A 21097-nucleotide genomic window follows, 5' to 3' on the forward strand; every position below is an offset into this window, starting at 1 on the left:
TAATCTACAAATGTAGACGTCTGGTTTTCCAGTTCATACCACAGCGACACTTATTTTCAGGCCTTGTTGGCATTTAAGGAGGTCGCTCTGGGTCTGTGTGGTGTCCACTCGAGTGAAAGCTACACTGCACTGGTTTGCTTTTGAGATGAAAATGAAAAAAACAACAACAACAATTAAGGAGCACACAAACCTCGAGGAAAACAGACTGCTGACTGACCAGGTGTCTGGGAGGAGGATGAGTGTCACAGGGAGAGAGCGAGAGAGAAATGAGGCTGGATAATTAGGAAAAGCAGGCGGTATTCCCACAGGGAAAGAGCAGCAAACTCTGCACATGCAGTTATTCGCACCATCCCTCTGTCTCTTTAAGAGCTCCGAGAAGGAGTGTGTGTTCGCTGTGTGTGCGTGTGCGTGGGGGAGGGGTATTGGCTGGGGTGGAACAGTCCTGTAATGAGCAGATTTTAGAGAGAGAGAGAGCAAAAAACAAGAGAGGACAGATGACTTGGTGGAATCGGGACATTACAACAACAATCCAGATTTAGGTGAGCGTTGGCATGGAGAAGACAAAGGGGAAAGGACAGGAATAATATCCGCCTCTGATTTTTGCATCCCTCATCTTCACTGGAGAGAGTCGCCTGGATCCCGGCCGAGCAGAGGAGAGGAAAAGGGGGAAGAAGAGCCGGGGAGATATTCACACTGCTTTATGTCCGCCAAGGCGTGTGTGCAGGGCTGAGTCCGTTTGATTGCTATGGATGTGTGTCTCTGAGCGTTAGCCTGGATTGCCTGTATCCAGGCCATGCTATAGAAAAATATCTTCAACTCCTCCAGTTTTTTTAAACATGGCGTATGAGTGCATCAGTATCCCTGTCCTGTATCCATCCCTGTGAGCTGGTGATGCAGGGATGTGAGGATGCTCTAATGTGTAATTGAGCCAAGCTCGCTCACTTGCTGCCACCGCCGCCACTCTGTGGGCCTGCGGGACTGCTGGAAAAGCCTAGGCCTCGCTTGTCTGGAGCGCCCTGCTGCACGGCCAAGGCGAAGGGCCTGTGAGGTTGCGTGGTGAGCAGGAAGGTGGAGGAGGAAGTGGAGGAGGAGGATGAGAAGCACTCTGAGCCCGCATGCCCATGGGAAGCAGCATGCACGGCAGCTGTGTACGTCACTCCAGACCCATCGCTGAGGCTCGGATTGCTTCTCCGTCATGAGGCAATGCTCCGTGGGCCCTGTCCTGCTGTTTCTAAAACACCCAGCTAGCGTTCCACATACTAAACTAAGCGGAGAGGAAGTTCGAGGCCCTGAACCTGTATGCTACCTGATTTAAACGAGGCCTCCACCCTCCTTGCTCCTTCTGAGTGAAACAGGCCCTTGTTTTTTTCTTTTTCTTGACGTTCTAAGGATTTGCCTAAACCTGTTTCATGCATGTCCACTGGAGGCAGGTTTGACTTTGATGACGGGGGGTCGTACTGCGGGGGGTGGGAGCAGGGTAAGGCCCATGGCCGAGGTGTCTGCACAGGACCCCAGGGTCAGGGTGAGTACGCTGGGGCCTGGAGTCACGGCTTCGAGGTCCTGGGCGTGTACACGTGGCCAAGTGGGAACAGCTATAAGGGCACCTGGGCACAGGGCAAGCGGCATGGCATCGGAGTGGAGACCAAGGGTCGCTGGGAATACAGAGGAGAGTGGACGCAGGGGTTCAAAGGTCGATATGGGCAGCTGGAGAGCACGGCCAGCGGGGCCCGGTACGAGGGGACATGGAGCAATGGGTTGCAGGATGGATATGGCACTGAAACCTATTCTGACGGAGGTAAGGAAGCTAAGAGCAGCTTATATCTACACAGATTTTCAGACCAGGTTAAAGAGCAGCTTGGTCCACTTTAGCTTCTCTGAATAAAACATTCCAGCTTGTTCCACAAACTAATTTTCAAGCTGCAAGTGGAGCAGCTTGCTTACGTTTTCATCTGCTTAGCTCCACTTTATCACATCTCCAATGTAGGTCACATAAATAACGTGTGGCTCACATCTATGAACACAGACAGGTTACTAAAGACTCCTACTGGGCACCACAGCAGAGGCCTAGGTGTTAAAAGGCTATATTTAGGATAATGTGCAATTGTAAAGTATTGATAGTGTACAGTGTGAGCGCAAAGCAGTGCAACGGTACAGCTGTACTCACAAGTTTACTTCCACTCATCATGGGCTCAAATTTCATGGTAAGTTGTGGCTTTTAATGATTTCTTCAAACTCTCCTTTTTCCTCGATTAAACACATTTTTAATGACTTAAAAAAACAAGATTAGGGTTCACAAGTTTAGTTATTTTGGAATTTCTCCAATCCACACAAAGTTACAAATACACTTCCACTAATATTTAGTTTAATGTCCCTTAGCAAATTGTACTTTGCAAAATCGGTAGCATTCATTTAAATTAGTTGTTTTTCTGGCACAGACCTGGCTTTCAAACACTGTCCTCGCTGAGATTGATCCTGTAGGAAGGCCATTCATGAAGCTTCCAAAACCAGTTTTCATGTTTGTTTGTGATCAGTGTCTTGTTGGAACTCCCAATTGTTTTGACTGCCAAGTTGCTGATTTGAGATGAAGTTGCTTGGTAATTCTCCTTTTCTGTTATTGTTCTATCCGCCCCGGAGCATGATGTTACCACCACCATGCTTGACAGTTGGTACAATTTTCTTAGGTTTGAAAGCCTCGCCTTTACTCCTCCAAACATGGCTCCTGTCAATGTGACCAAATGAAAGTGGCTTCAGTGTGAACAGGAACTCTGGTGTTTCAGTTCATGGTAGGCTTGAGCCTTGGTGGTTCCTGGGTTAGCCTTTCAGAATCCCAAAGCCCCAACCTGAACTCTATTGAAAATTTTCGGACTATGTTTGAAAACTGGGTCCTTGCCAGGAAACCAACCACTTGAAACGAACCCTATTTATTCGGCCAAGAAGAGCAGTCAAATATCCAGTCAGAATTGCGCCAGGAGCTTGTTGATGGTTATCAAAAGCATCTGACTGAGGTGCAACTTGCTGAGGGACATTCAAACAATTATTAGTGGGGGTATATGTATTTATTTGAACCTATGTAGATTAGAGCAAACCCAAAAGAAATTCAAATTCGTGCACCCATTTTTTAAAATTTTTGATCATTAAAGACGTGCATTCATTCCAAGTGGGGAAAGCATGGTTCAAACAAATCATTGAAAAAGTTACCATGACATTTACGCCCATGATGACACAAAGTTCTGACCACAACTGTATGACACAGAGAAATCACTACAGAGGGAAATGAAACAATTACAAAGAGACGCTAAAGAGCTGCAAAAAGAAATATACAAAGTAAATTGACCACAGCGAGACACTAAATGATCAAAACAAAACAAAAAATCCACTGGGAAATGAAAATCGGTAAAACAGTGACTCCTACCGACAAAGACACACGAAACCCCCAAAAATCCACAGAGACACAACTTGAAAACAAGGAGACACAAATTGACTTCAAAATGATACAAGGCAGCTACAAAAAGATATAAATTGACTACATAGTGGTGAAAATTGACCTCAAAGAAAAATTTAATCAGTATAAGGAGAAACAAGCTGACTACAAAAACCCCCCACACAAAAACAGAGAATACGAAGAGACAACCAAGAGCCATAAAGTGAGCACTTTTAAAAATGTTTCATCAAGAGATTTTAAAAAATTACTGTGAAAGACCTAAAATGTCAAAATAATGTACAAAAATGTGCAAAAGGACTAAAGAGGACAGAGGACACCAGAAGATATTGTGCTGACTGTCTGCCGGGCTCGCGCTGTGGAGGCTCTCCTGAGCAGCCTTTCTCTGAGATTTTAAGAGAACACAAACAGGCTTTAAAAACAGGACACCTCTAATATTAGAAATTAAGCCATTTTGAGTCGTGACTCCTGTTTAGACACACAGACTTATCAAAACACACCTTCACCCCTCTCCCCAGTGCCATGAAAGTCTCCATGGAAACATTGATACAGCAGGTCAACGTGTCACAAGAGACCAGCTCGCACGGCTCTCCTGCTCTGATTGGCTCGCTGCCGCTGTCATTTCCCTTTATTTCTGACTTTGGGGGGTTGTAATGTAGGCCGTTTGATCACCGATGGTAGCCCGCCTCCGAGCACCCAGATGATGGAGCGAGAGGTCAGTGAGCGATGCAGGTGGAATAAAAGCACTGCGTGTGCGCGTGCGGGCTGAAGGTGGAGATTGTTTACCGGGAGGCGGTGGATCGTTTTTTTTACCGACTCCCTGCGCGAGTGTGAAGGCTGCACGGGTTCATACGCCCTATTTTAACTGAAAAAGACTGCGTCACGCGACAGCTCTGCTCCTCTCTTCCGCTCACGTGGGAGACCACCGACAGATGAATATAGCACGCGCGAGCTGACACATTTTCCACAACCCAATAAATGTGCAGGTTTTCTCCATCAAAGACCCCCGCCCCCCAAATAAGACACACACATGAGAGAGGTTTACTGACAGAGCTGCCAACAGAGCAAGTGCTCATTAAAAACCATAACAGCCGCATTTGGCGTCCATAGCAGGCCACGAGCAGCCTCGTGCAAAAGCCGTCCTGTTTCAGCACCGCGGACAGCTCCGATACTGAAATCCTTAAAAACCTCACGAAGAGCTCAGAGCTGAGCGGAAACAGCGTCAGAGCAGCGGGACACATGTACTCTGGAACAAAATAAAGATTTAAGACTGCGTGTGGCATTTGGGTGTTTGAAGACATGAGAATTGTCGTGGTCATAACCGAACTCCTCTCTGGGTGTGTTTACTTGAGTAAACTTGTTGTGTATGCACAGCGTTTTGCTCGCTTCATAATCAAAGAAAATGTTTTTTTCATTTATTTATTTTTTCAACATTTGTCACACTAACACATGAAAATAATCTGACACCAACAAGCACAACAATCGTACTATAAAATATTCAATAACATAGACATATTGGGTTTGTTTTTTTCAGTAACAATGCACAGCAACTTAACTGATTATGAAGCATTAATACTGTAACTACTAGCTTTTTTCATCTATATATCTATCCATAGCAAGTCTATCACACTGGACACTGGGCTGCTCTGCTAACATCAAAGGAAAAGAAATGATGTGATGCTCATGGTAGTTGGGTTACTCATGTGTCTCTCCACACATTTAAGGCTAGATTCACAGCGTGTGGTATCCCTCAGCGTCCCCACTGATCTGGAGCCCAAAGCAGTTGTTTGCTTTGCCTAGCGGCAAGCAGCACCTTTTGTATTTTAAAAGCAAATAGGTTAAAAAATGCTGCCCTCTAATCTATTGAGCAGAACTGAGTTCAGCCTATTGGTGGAGCTCTCCTCAGCAGTCCCAGTTTCTTATGTGGTCCCTTAGGAAAATTAATGGTCCTCCCTTGTCTTTGCCAATAGTGGAAATCAATGTTTTGTTTATGTATTGATTTTTGTTTCTTTCATTTTCATTTCACCTAGTTTGAATGAACAAACCCAATATTGGGGGGTTGATATTATTCTAAGAGCAGCTTCTAAGTGCATGTTAGTACCCATATTGGGTGCTAACTCACTCATTGTCACTGGGACATCTATGGCACTGACACAGGCCTATTCTGGAAATGAGCAACAGCTTTCTAGACATGGAAACAGCCAGCTAAAAGCACAGATAGAAAGACCCAGAGACTATTGGTAAATGGCCTGTATTTGTATAGCGCTTTTCTAGTCCCTAAGGACCCCAAAGCGCTTTACACAACCAGTCATCCACCCATTCACACACACATCTACACACTGGTGATGGCAGCTACATTGTAGCCACAGCCACCCTGGGGCGCACTGACAGAGGCGAGGCTGCCGGACACTGGCGCCACCACCAGTAGGCAACATCTGACCACCACCAGTAGGCAACGGGTGAAGTGTCTTGCCCAAGGACACAACGACCGAGACTGTTCAAGCCGGGGCTCAAACCAGCAACCTTCCGATTACAACTCTTGAGCCACGATCGACTCAAGATTGGCCGTATAGAAATGAAATGGACAAAGTCATGTGACCAGACATCACAGACTGATTAGCGACGTCTCATTATGAAGCCCTGAGCTGACCGTTTTCACCACTGCTGTCTTGGTGTTGTGAAGCCAGATGTGATGAGTAAGGAGTAGATGTGACTGCGAAGCAACTTGTGATTGGCAGGTCAGCAGCTAATGAGCATACTCTGGATACCTACCCTCCTTTCTAACTCTAATAATGACCAGAATTTATGAAATGAACTTCATGTGTGCCACGTGGCATGTTTACGTCAGACATTAAATAGAGTTTCTAAACCAAGAGTTAATGAGCCGTTGGTGCAGATAGTGTTTTTGAAGAGAGGACCCAAAAGCAGACACTTGAAGACAGAACTTGATCTTAACAAAAGGCAGGTTGTTTATTAAAGATAGAAGATCAGACAAGGATAGAAAATAAAAGACAAAAGGCAATGAAGGCATATGCTAGACTGGGAAAACCTACTAAGGACAAGACACGTGGAGGAAAGTGAACTGAAGTTCCGGCAAAGGACAAAGGGGAAGTGATGCAATAAATACACAGACCGCTGATTATGAAAGTGGAGAGAGCCGCGAAACTCAAGTGGAACAAATTCAACACAGAGACAAGGGAAGCAAAACTAAACACAAGCACATGACACAAGGACTATCAAAATAAGACAGGAAACACACTGACACTGACAAGCACTCAAGGATTGGTCAGGCTGAATTAATCAGCCACTCTAAAAACTGAATCTCGACTCTTTTTTTCAGTTTTGGACTACTGTGTGTAGAAAACAGGTGACCCATCTTTAATTTTTCTTTCACACACAGAATTTTCAATCCTTAAAATTCACTACTTGCAGTCTTGGTTGTGGCTGGCTTGCTAGGTTGATGACTTTAGCTGTGATCAGAAGCAGCTGGAGCAGTACCTACTAAACCCAATCTGCAACAGAGAACAGACAGCTATTAAAAGGCTGACTGCAACATAAACCTCTCCAGCTTTATAATCAGGAATGAGTCCTACTGTAAGTGAAACTAACACGCTGGTAAGTTTCCTTCCCAGAAACATGAAACTTTAGATTTACTTCACCCTTTGCTCTGATCACCTCAGGGATTTGAGGAGAGGATGCTGACCTCTCCTTAGAGCAGACCTGCTTTGGTTGGAGGCTGCTCTCAGGAGTTTGCCCTCTTCCAGGAGGTCTGGACATCAACTGGAGCTGATTTTTTGTTCTTGGTGTAGACAGAGAGGAGCATAGTGAGAGAGGAGGCTTGACATATATAAACCTTTATGGCTGATTTCAGAGCAACAGCAACCCCCTCGTTGTATCATAATATGCTGGCTTGTCTTCTGCTCACCTCCTCCACCTAAATTGCCAAATCCTCAACAGCTCAGGCATAAAGATTCCTCCACTACAGCTTTTCCTGTTTTTACAGAGTACATATGTGTATTTTCTGCAGACTGGGAGAAGCCAAAAAACAAGTGTTATTTATGGTTTATTTCAAGTGTTTCTATTATTTTAATGCCATTTCACTTTGCTTCAAGTTAGCACTGCTGTGTTTTAAAGATTTTATTCTTGGCAGCGTGTAGTTTTCACACAAAGATGCACAAACACATCACATATTAGATCGGATGCTGAGCAGCCTCCTCACATTATGGAATATTTTCTACACTTCCATCCACATGAGGCAGGGATGGCATTTTTAGACTGACATACAGATGCAAATTAGTATGCAAAGCTCTGGTGTGCTCACAGTGAGTCCAGACACATCTTTGTCAAGCTTTAATTTTATGGCAGATTTATTTGTACCTTGTTGAAAACGTTCATAAACAGTCAACACAGAAACTAAATATATGTGGCATTTCTCAGAAGTGTCAGTGTTGTCATACACGTCACCAGGACTTTTCCTGTTTCAGAATGAAAGATGTTAGTTGCCATTTCTGACAGACAGCTGTGCATTTTCCTGTTGCATTTCTGACTACTTGCTGACAAAAATTAGCAAAATGCTTGGGTAAAAACCCCAATCAATTAAACTGCGACTGCATTCTTTCTAATACCCAGTGGAGGGAAACTACCTTTCCCTTTGACCTTTAACATGACTTTATAGTTTCATCCACTGGTTTCAGGTCATGCTAAACACTGAGCTGTGAGACAGAGCTGGGTGTTATACCGTGTCCTCACTTTTAGCCTCAAGTGCTAACACATGTGAATCGGCCTTAAACACAGAACAACGTTACCTATGAGGCTGATGCACGAGGCGACTGGCTGATTACATTTGAAGGGAATTTGCTTAAATTAACTTAACTCCTAACCCTGTGCTATGTGAGTATGTGAAGTTTGGGGTTTGACATCTTCTGAAAACTTGGCAGTTTGACAATTTAGAAGTGGACGGGAGCCCTCTGACCAGTTCTCAGTAATCCATCCTGTTGTGCCTAAAATTAGCCCTGCACACCAACTTTGCTACTCAGTGAGCACTTTGAGTTTGCAAAGACCTTCCACTGAGTAATGCAAAGACCATTTTGGCAATTACTGTATAACAGTTAGCATACATTAGTGTATTCCTCATGCATGCTACTCTCCTGTTTGGTCCATTGAGAATTCAATTAATGATCTAACTAATGAATGAATTTACACATAGATATTTGGACACTCAAATAAAATGCAGTTCTTATGTCTGACTCGTGCTGTGTCTGTCTGTCTTTCAGGAACCTACCAAGGCCAGTGGCTGGGAGGGATGCGCCACGGCTATGGTGTGCGACAGAGTGTGCCGTACGGCATGGCAGCTGTCATCCTCTTCCCTCTGCGAACATCTATAAACTCTCTCCGCTCTGAGCACAGCCATGGCCCTCCTGCTGTGCTGGAGGATGGCACTGCCACCACGCCTACAGATGGGGTGGTGGCCGGACTGGCTGGGAGCCCAGTGGGCCGGGGTGGGTTTGCTCTTGTGGCACCGAGTGAGGCCGAACGGCAGAGGAAGAGAAAAGGCCGCTTTCGGCAGTCTATCCTAAGTGGCCTGAAGCTTCGGCGCTCTGAGTCCAAAAGTTCTCTAGCCAGTCAGCTCAGCAAGCAGAGCTCCTTCTGCAGCGAGGCCGGCATGAGCACCGTCAGCTCTGCTGCATCTGACATCCACTCCAACACCAGTGAGAGTGAACAGGGCGCTCCTGTGGATGCCACTGTCACTGAGATGTATGCTGGAGAGTGGAGGAGTGACCAGAGAGCTGGCTGGGGCGTGAGCAGGCGCTCAGATGGCCTGCATTATGCAGGCGAATGGGCGGGCAACAAGAGGCACGGATATGGCTGCACCACCTTCCCCGATGGCACCAAGGAGGAGGGAAAATACAAGCAGAATGTGCTGGTGAGCGGAAAACGCAAGAACCTGATCCCCCTGAGGGCCAGTAAAATCCGAGAGAAGGTGGACCGAGCTGTGGAAGCTGCGGAGAAGGCCGCGGACATCGCCAAGCAGAAAGCAGAGATTGCTGTGTCGAGGTTAGACCTTCCAGTATTCTGGTCACCGCTTCGTAGGAATAATTTGAACGTATCTCGTTAGATAGAGCTGGTGACACACCTCTGCGCACCCAGCAAGATTAAGCAACATTAAATCCTCTGAAGTCTAAGACATCACTGGTGACGACCCTCGGTCCAAAGCCTAATCGTCGCCCTTTGTTTGACAAAACTAGCTTTTTTGGAGAAATCATTTTTGATGAGTGTCAGTGTGTTGTACAATAATCATTGTCTTTGTCCCCTGATTACCGGGGGATGATTTCTTTTAAATGAGCTAGCGTTAGACCTCACAAATTTGGGATTCAAATCTGGTCAAATACCTTCCTCAGAGACGTGAATAAAAGAACAAGTGGTATATTACAAACTATGGTGTGCTTTGCATTACTAACCAATTATCTGTTCCTGTGTGGTGGGGTAGTGCTTTATATTGTCTATATTGTTTCATAGGGAGCCACAGCACATATTTAGCCCTTCAAAGGCTAATCAAACTACGTTTTTTTAACTGCAAACTTTTTGAGAGACAGTCATGCATTCTTTTCGATAAAACATATTTTTTGCAGTCTCGTATGAAAGTTTCACTTAGATATTACAAATACCTGGATATTGTTTAGGAGAACATTTTTATTACTTCATAGATACAAAGTAATTTATCTTAAAATACACACACGTTTTGACTTTGCTGTTTCTGCCTGTTCTGTTCAGGATGAGCCACGCTCGTGGGAAGGCAGAGGCTGCAGAAGGTGTGGCGCAGAAAGCCACGGAGGAGTGTCGACTGGCTCGGATAGCTGCCAAAGAGCTTTCACCCTCCTTTCACATCTATGGCAATGGTTAGTAGGTGCACAAGTGTCAGTACATTAAATGTAACAAATGTAGCAAAGCACTATGTGCGAATCAGTCTGTTTACCATTTACCAAAACTAACCAACAGGGTCTGCAGCAAGTAACAGGTAGCTAGATGATGTTAGCTTAAGCTAATTTCACACTTTACATGTTCTTGTTATGATCCTGCTTTCACAAATGAGTTATATGATATGTAGCATGCATAAATAAGAGCTAAATGCTAACTAGCTTAGCTTAGATGAGTGGCCTCCCCCATCTGATGGACGACTGGTTTCTGAGGCCCTGTTGTGAAGCCGCAAAATGAGTGTTTCTCAATATGACCGGTATGACCTCAGATGTGTGCCTGTGCTCACGGAGGTCAAGACAGAAAGACATTTTTCCACAGACCTCTATAGAACTGGAAACCATAAAAAACGCAATTTTAGCATTGCAAAAGGAAAGAAGAAAAAAAGCAGTTTTTTGTAGTAAATGCTGTAAATGAATTTGTCATTTGGCAAATTATGCAGTCAATTAATGGTAGAAATTGACTGCTTAGATATTATGTATATGGTATATTTTATCTCAATTTTAAAGCCATAAACAAACTATTTGTTTATGGAGGCAAAATAATTAACCTATAAAGATAAAACAAAGGTATAACAACCTTTCTATTTGTTTTTTGCCTTCAGGCTTTTCTCTTAGCTTCACTGATTCTATAGTACTCTGTATTTTTTAGATTTTCCACAGAAATTTGTTTGAGATAATTATGAGTCATAGCTAAAGGATTCAAATGCACTAATTTTCTTAAAATCTACATGCAAAAGTACGCCTACTGGAACCTTTACAGATTAATAAAGTAAGTGTGAATTTGCTTTTAAGCGTAGGCCCAGTGTTACACACATTTTAATCTCATAATAAACTACAAAGGATTAGCCTGTAAGAATTCAAATTAAATCAAGTATATTCACTTTCATAAGCTCTCTAAGCTGGCAGCACGAGGCTCCGTTTGTTTGCAGCTCTTCTCCTCCTTTTGTGTGCCGATGACACTCAAACATACTCGCGCTGTAGGCTTTGCTCTGGGTGCCAAATCACCTCACTGGTGCTGTTCTCCTGTTTTCATAGGGCTCGAATGTCAGCGGCCCAAACACCAGGGCACCAAGGACAAAGACCATGAGGTCATCTCCACAGGAACAGACAGTCCGGAGCTGTGCACTCCTGACACCACGCCACCTGTGATAACACCTGATCTCAGCCCCGTGCTGAGCGTACCCACCTCACCTCCCCACAGTCCACTCAAACACACCCATCGCCCCAGGAATGCTTGCTTCATGCGCCAGAGCGCCGTGGACGATCAGGGCGGGGCTGAGATCCAGGTGCTGGTAGAAGGGCGGGGGGTGGATCTGCCGAGGGGCGGGGCTAACAATTGGAGCGACGACATGTATCCGGATCGAGCGTGTAGCAGTCGCTCCACTACGCCCTCCCTTCTGGAAGAGCAGGAGGGACAACTAAATGGCCACGAACAAGCCCCTTTGTCCAACCACAAGCCACGGGAGAAATCCATTTCCAATCACAAGCCCCGGGACCACGCTTCCTCCTACAGAGCCTGGGAGCATTCCTTGTCCAACCAAAAGCTCTCCAAGCACGCCTCTTCCAATCACAAGTCAAGAGACTACTCATCGTCCAATCACAAAACATGGGATCATTCGTCCACCAATCACAAAACCTGCGAGCATGTCTCTTCCAACTACAAGCCACAGGTGCACATTTTATCCAATCACAAGGCCTTGGATCACAACATGTCCAATCACAAGACTTCTGAGCATGCTTCTTCCAATCACAAGCCCCAAGAATATATCTTGTCCAATCACAATGCCAAGGACCACGTCTCTTCTTCTTGTTACAATCCTCGAGAGCATGTCTACTCCAACCACCATCCAAAGCAGCACAACCACTCCAACCACAAGCTTAACGAGCACGCTGTAATCGACCAAAGGCTAGACGGCCACACCGGGGGCTGGACTGCTGAAAGCACCCTTAGGTGGAGCCCCGCCCACTCGCGCCTCACAGAGCAGGACGAGGAGAAGATGAATGACTATACAGTCGACATGAGGCTGCACTGTCCGGACTCGCAGACTTCTCGGGGGCTGGGACAAGAGTCCCCGGCCCCCAAGAACAACAGGCTGCGATCCAGAAGCCTTCGACCGGTCAGAGAAGGATCCATGGACTCTGTACAGATGCTGGACAACCTGAATGTGGGGGCAGAGCTGGAGGAGTGGCCACTGCACAGGGACCTCACCCTCTCCCCACCTCTAAAGTCTCAGCCCATCACTCTGGAGCAGGAAGGAGAGCAATTCACCCTCAAATCAAACTCAGTGAGTCTGCAGTGCTCTGTCAGGCTAACAGTTCATTTTTTAACACATAATAACATAATGTTTGCTGTTACCACAACACACTGATAAAAAAAAAGAAAAAGAGCTGTGTGATAAGACCTACATATTTCAGTTAAATGCAACAAAACTAGTGTAGAGTTAATATTTAAAGGAAGAGCTATGTGTTTACCAAAACTTCACGTTTTAGTCACAGTGCCTCAATGATAAAAATCTAATGATTTTTCAGATTAAAAGACTTTTAGTTCACAAAATGCCAAGATGTATTAGACAGGAAATTTTAAAACAACTCAAGAAAAATCATTTTTCTCAGTGTTAGACGACAGTGGGATATGAAAGTCACTGCTGAATCATCAGCACAGCAGATAAACGTCTGTCTTGAAATTATTAAGAGCATAAAAAGAAGACGATTGGACTTCCTGAAGTTTTTTGGAGACGTTTCACTTCCTTTCTAGCTTTTCAAGCTCTTAAGACTCGGGGTGACCGAGAACCTGCACAGACGCCTGTGTTGGAAAATATCTATCACTGTGATAAGAATCAAAGGTACGAAACTATCACAATTAACTCCACAATGTTACATTTTCAATTTTTACACTGAACAAAGGAACTTTCAATGGACAGATTACTGATCCAAGAGCTTCCCTAAAACTGCTAACATGTGGTGTTACTGCATGCAGAGATTCAAAAATGCAACAATCGAAAAAAACAGCATCTCAACAAAAAGGTATAAACTAACCAAAAGATTCCTAAAACAATTACGGAAAGACTCAAAATGAGTACAAAGTGAAACTGAATGCTCACAGATTCACAAAACAACAAAAGGAAATGAAAAAAAAAATAACTCAAAAGGATCTCAAGACTGAAAAATGTCTGAAAACAACTACAAAGATTCTGTATGAAGGCAAAATATGAATACTCTCAAAACCAAAACAAAAAGGGGTAAACCACCTTCAGCTGACTCAGGTCTGTAGCTGTGAGATTAGCTAAGAAACTCCTGGGTCTAGCCTAAAATTTTCCCACTACACAATTCAAAAGTCCATCACCACAAAGGGTCTAAAATGGAACCGAAATCCAGAAGTGCTCTGGTTTTAGAAGTATTTCCTCATTTCTGTTCCCATATAAATGCATTCTTTACACAGTGTCTTCAGTACAAGACTTTCCTGCATCAGTCATGGTGGACGATTGTAAGAATGACACCAAGGAGCCAGAGTCTGTAATGTGTCCACTAGATGACACACTCGTTGTTATTGCCTTCTTATTCCATAGGTAGACGTGGACACGTGTGGGGTGGGCATTATCATGAGGAAGTTGTGTTTACAAAAATCATGAATTTTACATGTAGTTTGCACCAGTGCGGTCTAAGCGTGCCCTGTGATGGGCCAAAGTTGTCTGGTGATCAGTACATAGTTAACTTTGTTAACAAGCCTTAAAATAATCAGCCTAACATCAAGTTACCAAGTATTCTTTTTGAGTTTCACAAAAACACTTCGGTATTAGGGTATTACTTTTGTAATTCTTCAAATTTCAGGTTTTTTTGGGCGGGGTTTTCTTCTTCCTCTTACAGAGTGCATGCTTACATAAGATAGTTTAGGATGTTAACTTTCAACAGATGTTAGGAAAACCATAAACACAACTAGTTGAAGAATAAGTAACTAAACCTCCTTGTGTTTTGAGTGTATGTAGGAAAAAAAAAGTTAAGTCACTGCGGACTCCTCTGTGGGCTGGCAACAACATGGACCTTCATTTTCACTCCCGAGGCATAATATACTGACGATTGGTCACCTAGTGTAAAATGTTACGCTTTGGGAGTGAGAACGTGCTGTCACTTTATGTCACTCGGACCCAAGCAGACTCACGGACGCAGAAAATATAATCGAGACTCACATCTGTTACGTTATTTTGCCCAGTTATTGTGCTCTTTAAGGCACCTGAGCAGAAAGTGCAGCCCAACTCTAACCTCTAACCTGTTTGTTGATAGCCTGGTGGGTTACTCAGATGTCCATTGTTAAATCTTGACCAGAGTCTGAGTGTCTGTGTTTGTGTTTCCACTGAGATCGTTGGTGCTGTAACTGGACTAATTGCTTTTTTCTCTCTTCTCTTGTCTCCTAGGGCTCCAGCTCTATTCTGGTGGTTATGGTCATTTTACTCAATATTGGAGTAGCCATTCTTTTCATTCACTTCTTTATTTAAGCTTATACAGGTATGATCTACTAAGACTTATTGATAACTACGGTATATTATATGATTACTTAATGAGATGGACGTTCTGTCTATTCGACTGGAGCCCGCAGCCCGAGTGAAGGACACAGCAGAGCCTTTCTATTGTTGCTACTGTCTTTTTCACCTCTGTTGAAGCCCATTTCAGTTTCTACAAACACACCATTTCTTTTCAAATGCTTATTTTGACTTTCATTCGATATAACTTCCATAGAACGTCCACATGATAAAAGGCGGTTGAATTAGAGTCACGAGAAAGAAAGAAAATGCAGCTTTAGACGAGCGTGTTGTTTCGGGCTCACGTGCACGGATGTCCGTCACTGACAGATCAGTGGACTGGAGATGGCACAGGCAGCGTTGCCCATTTTTTAAAATCAGTCTAGAAAAGAATATAGCAACCCATGTTCCTGGTTATCATGAGAAACACACTCAGTCCTAAGCCCCCTTTTGCCTTTGAACCTTTTTCCTTTCCTTCAAATCCATCAGTCTCTATTCGCACTATGCGCTACAGAACTATGCTGCAAGAGTAGATCCATTTTAAAGGGCTCCGTCATTATTCTTTTCTCTTTTTCCCCTCTACTACATAAACACGCAACCATTGCATGAGGCTGTGTGAGATTTTAAAAAGTGCATTTTTCTATCCCTTTAACATCACTGTTCTGTCTTCATTTGTGCGCACTTCATCCTGATGGTCACCTCTCGATTGTCAGACACTTCACATTCAACCAAAATCACAGAGTATGACCAAATCATATTTGATTTGCGAAATCAAATGCCAGCGACCAACACATGCCAAGCCCTCCTGGTCTAATCCGAGAGGAACTTTCTGAATTCATTACAAGTAAAGTGGAACCACATAAACACACGTTTGCGTGCATAATAAACCGAACAAAAAGAAAAAGAAAAAAAAACACATTTAACTGCTGACATACTGAGGAGGTATCAGCCTTGCCCCTTTGTACAGCCTTGAGACTGTTATGTTATAATCACTAATTCTAATATATAAGTGTATGTGTCATTATTCTTCAAGTTTGTTACTTTTTGCAGTTTGCAAGACAGAGAGAATGCTGAGTGCCTCGTATTTATTCATTTTGGTTCTCAAATTGATTTAAAAGCCAACCCTAGATCAAACACCCCACACGGGCAGGCTAAGAGGAGACAAATAACCTTGAAAATTAAAAAAAGCGATCCCCATCCTTCGGCCCTCCACACAATCAGCCCTTCCCTCTTCACCCTGAAATGGCATGCACTGTTTTGTCTCTCTCTCCCAGTCGCCCCTTTTGGACCAGTCGAAAAGGGAAAAATGGGGTTTCTACGGTGTCATTTCCAGAAAACTGTTTTTTTTTTTGAGACCGGATGAGATTTTTGTTTCCAGCATGTTTGTTTAGCCTGCTCAATCTGGTGTCAGTTTGTGAATTTCTCCCTCTTGTCTCTCTTATCCAGCAACACAAGGCTACGTGAGACATGGAGAGCAGTGTAAAATAAACGCTAGCTTTTAACTCTCAGTGGATACTGAAATGTCCCGAGTTTATGAATGATATAAAAGAAACTCTCTGCTACTGTATGTTTTATACTTCGCACCCAGTGGCATCATCATGTTGTGACATCATTGCATGCCCGAGCATGCTCTTTCTTACTCTTTGGTTTATGAGGTTGTTTCAAAGTTAATGTGGAGAAAATAATGAAATGTTTGAAATTAAAGAGCTTGGTGTGGTTATTACTGAAAGTAATTTCATCTACAGCCCATACTACAGCCAGTACAGACTACATGTTGAGCAGGAAGTCTAAAAGCTATCTGCCCTGCACTTTATGTCAAACTCATTTTACATGGTTTTACACATACAGCCCTCTTTGGCCTTGTGTGAAGTGGACCAGTGCAACTTCCCTTTCTGTCAGTATATAAGAAAAAGAAGTGCAACTTTCCCATGTGGTAAAGAAAGACTGCTGTAATATATGAACGCAATCTGTCAACATGACTCTTTGGACTTAAATTGGAAGGACTAAATGTGTAAAATATAGAAATATATCACTTAATTGTTTTGGTGTCGTATCAATGGCCATAGGGAGGCCTTTAACTGTAGGAAAAGCTCTAAAACTTGTGAAAATACAGTTAAAAGTCTAACATGTCCACATTTTCCAAAGCCATCCATTGAGCCAGATTGGAGTCTTTGCTGGCCCAAATCTGGCCCCCTGGCCTTATGTTTGACGCCCCATTACTAAAATTCCAGTTCCTCCAGTGGCCACCTATAGACAATCCCCATAGACATGAATGTTAAAATGCCCAACTTTACAGCAGAAAAAAACATGTTTAGAGTCTAGAACAGTGTCAGTCTATAGAGTTCATATCCTCATCAATGCCAACTGCGTGTGGGGCAATTTAAGGATAACTCACCTCTTTAAAGAATATTACAGCTGTAACCTTTGGCATGGCGGCTCTGACAAGTTGGTGTATTTTGTCTGACTACTAAAAGACCAACACGTTCTCCTTAATGCCATGTTATGCACAAAGTGTCCTCTGGTGTTGTTGTCCTGATGCAACTGCTGCAGCATTATTGTCTGCCATGAGAAGTCTTCTCCATTTCTGAGCCCACGGTTGGACCTTAGAGGTGAAGCAGTGAATTAAGCTGCAGGTATAAAAGCCTTATATAAGCCTTTGGTTTAAATTTGATTGGGAGACGCTTTTATTTTTTCACTTTTACTTACTACTTTGCTACGGCTGGGGAAACCTGCAGTCAGATGAGACTGAAGTAGTCACACAGATGAGTGACGAAACATTTCTCCCACTTAAAACACTCCAGATGAACAGAATCTGCTTTTTGAGGTACTACTTTAACTTTGCTCATCTGTTAGCAAGAGCTTTGTTAGGCTTAGCCATTAAAAGGTAAGTGGTTAAGTTTAAGAGAAGACCAGATTCTAGTGTAAAATGCACTGTCATACAACAGTAACACTTTTGAAAGTGTCAAATTGAAACAGCCAAATTTGTCATGCCCTGGGGATGCAAATGGCTGAAAAGACACTGAAGAATCAGTGTTACAGTTTATTGATTGAGTTTTAAGCTTTTGTATTTTTATATTTTTTTCTAGTTAATATTAACATTCCATTAATATGACAGTAAGTAATGCTAGTTGGGTTAGTTAGCTAGCTAGTCTGATAACCTCCCAACTCAACCCGCTCATCCAAATGTGGTGAAAGAAAAATGCAACCAAATTCCATAGTTCAAAGCTGTAGGAGCACAGGTGGTGATATTTATTATACAATTGGTGAAATATAATGGAAAACCCAGCATTTAACAGAACCATTAGCCTATACGGCTATCCAGTTTGCTATCACTGTATTGGATCAGTTAAAGTAAAAAGGTCATATGATAATGGTGGGTGATATAATAAAAAGTTTTTAAAACAATGATTTTGAATAATAATGAGCTCAAAGTCAGTACAAAAAATGTTAAGTCTAAAGCTCCAGCAACACTTATCTTTATGTGGAGCAAGTTTTTGTTTTGTATTTGGCCCAAATGAAGCTTATGCAGCCTATTTATTTAATTTAATTTAATTTAATTTTACTTATTCAGTTTTTTTAATTACATTTTGCTATGAAAATGTTAAATAACTGATTAATTGAAACAGGGAATAGTCTGTGAAAATACATTATATAAGGCACAAACAGTTTGTGTTGTTCTAACAGACTTGAACGTTAATAATTGGTGTGTCCACTTTGAGGCTTCGCCACAGTCTGAACCTGAAACCTCTCCAGTTATTTCTTTTAGTTGTCTTCAGGAATATTTCTCCAGTCTTTCTGATGTACATTCGAAGCATTCGTATTTGGATGCTGGTCGACTCTTGTCAGGAACCCCCCCAAAACAACCAAATTCCATAGCTCAAGGCTTCAAAGCTCCCACACCGCTTCCACGGTGTTGAAGGACGGGTGGCTGAAATGACACAGTCTCCATCATGTTTTATAGAAGGTGGAGACAGTCATACCTCTCTCCTGACCTCCTCTAAACAATGTAATGATTTAAATTAAAAGTTGGATTCCTCACTCCACAAAACCTATTGCCAACAATTTCCAGTCCAGTTCTTATATAATGTGGCATAACTCACTCTTTTCTTGCCACTTCACTTCCTTCAGATTGCTTCCTGACAGCCATGCTTCCAGTGAGCCGCCTATATCCAAAGAAACAGTTTGAAAAGTGCTTAAGGAAGCTGAAGCCCATGTTAAAAAGTCTGCCACCTTTGAACTAAAATACATGATCTTTTTCAGTTTTGATAAAAGGACACTATGGGCTCAAAATGTGGTCATAAATATTTTGTACTTGTAAATCAGTTTCGTATGTGTAAAAAGAATTTGTGTGTGCGTAACAAAGATTTGTGCGTGTAAAAAAGATTTGTATGTGTAAAAAGAATTTGTGTGTGTTTAAAAAAGATTTGTGTGTGTAAAAAAAATGTGTGCGTGTGTAAAAAAGATTTGTGCGTGTAAAAAAGATTTGTATGTGTAAAAAGAATTTGTGTGTGTTTAAAAAAGATTTGTGTGTGTAAAAAAGATTTGTGCATGGACTTAGCCAAAAAAAACCCCTGCAAGTTACAAGTACGAATTTTGACCCTATTTTTCTTCCTTTCATTTGATTGGTCAATGTCATGTCAATCACAAATGTAACAATCCAATCAGAGAACAGATGGGTTTGGCTGTCAGAGGGGCGCTTTTTTGAACTGCTGGTCCTTGAAGGGTGATACAGTTTGAAGCTGGAGGATCTCTATATAAATATCCGATAGCAGCTAGGTCCTCTAACTTTCAGTAGCTGTTGAAAGGAAAAAGTTGCGGTATATCAGTGGTTAGAAATACCATTATTACTTTAGGATTAGTTTAACACAAAGTCAGGGCTGACCCAGGACCATTGCTGTGAGTCACAGTGCGCAGCATAAAAGTCATTTCACATCGGACGCAGGATGTGCTGCTAATGCTAACTGCTAACTAAAAGCAAAGGATCCAGAATTTGTTGCTGGCTGCTGGGCTCTGTGGGTTTTTGCAGCAGCTCTACCTGTACTAGATGCACCTGCTCCTTGTCGTTTCTATCTCTGACTTTATGTCCTCTACAAGAGTTTCTGTTTTTCTTGCTAGTTCTTCAAATGTTAAATAAAAACATGTATGCTAAGACTGTCATTTCCAAAACACTGCCCGCCCCCACCCCGCGGTCCGCAGCGCTGTTGAAAAGGCTGTGGAAGTCCCTGTATTAAACACGTAGACCTGTGACACAAAAATCACCAAACTCGGACGACCACAGACTGTTTTCCTTCGTGGTGATGAAGGAAAACGCTGGGTTGGCATGAAAACAGGCATTTATTCCCTTCAAAGACCTGCAGTTCAAAAAAAGTGCCCCTCCGACAGCCAAACCCATCTGTTCTCTGATTGGATTGTTACATTTGTGATTGACATGACATTCACCAATCAGATGAAAGGAAGAAAAATGGGGTCAAAATTCGTATTTGTAACTTGCAGGGGGTTTTTTTGTCTAAGTCCACACACAAATCTTTTTTACGCACACACAAATTTTTTTTTACACATACAAATCCTGATTTACAAGTACAAAATATTTATGACCACATTTTGAGCCCATAGGACACAGAAGGTGATAATTCTGTGCTGCATGCGGATCCCACCGTGATGCCGAGGAACCCATTAAACTCATCGTTATAACAATGTTTATCTTCCTCTTTGGTGGTAATAAAGAGCATATTTTACTAAATAAACAGAATGCTTCTCCCATCTGTCTATTTATCTATCCAGACAGACAGGTTTTTCCCCCACGTTAGAAATAAAACTGTGGATTCTAATTTTTAAAAATACTTGAGAAAATGTAGAATGTAAAAAAAGGAAGGCTGCCTCTCGCTTCCTGTGACACACAGAAACATGTTCTTCCTGTTGGTGAGTGAACAATATCAACAATGTTGAAAAATATGAATACATTGTTATTAAAATTGTTGCCTTTAACATTGATTTTGGGCAACGGTGCTTTTTTGGGGAAGACATTAAGTGAAATGAGCTTTATATTAGACAAAAGTATCGCTGCTGAGAATTTCACCTAACTTGTGCGGTTTTGTCTGTCGGTTGAAAACGATGGTATCAGTTGAGACTGTGGGGGTTCATGGTGTACACGACAGAGCTGATGAGACAGA

The 21097-nt window shown here is 42.7% G+C and overlaps 1 protein-coding gene across 1 annotated transcript; it reads left to right on the forward strand.

Annotated features, from left to right (window-relative positions):
* The first annotated feature begins 403 nt into the window (after window positions 1-403).
* jph3a (junctophilin 3a) lies at window positions 404-16631 on the forward strand. The gene is made up of 5 exons (XM_085277420.1): window positions 404-1795; window positions 8713-9493; window positions 10211-10335; window positions 11449-12698; window positions 14823-16631. Exons 1-5 carry the CDS (start codon window positions 1414-1416, stop codon window positions 14901-14903), a joined length of 2619 nt encoding a protein of 872 aa, XP_085133546.1. The 5' UTR covers window positions 404-1413; the 3' UTR covers window positions 14904-16631.
* The last annotated feature ends 4466 nt before the right edge of the window (window positions 16632-21097 follow it).

Source organism: Mchenga conophoros, linkage group LG1 (genome assembly GCF_057382185.1).
Source record: "Mchenga conophoros isolate Kocher_MC1m ecotype Shallow Benthic linkage group LG1, M_conophoros_male_GT1.1, whole genome shotgun sequence".
Taxonomy (NCBI): Eukaryota; Metazoa; Chordata; class Actinopteri; order Cichliformes; family Cichlidae; genus Mchenga; species Mchenga conophoros.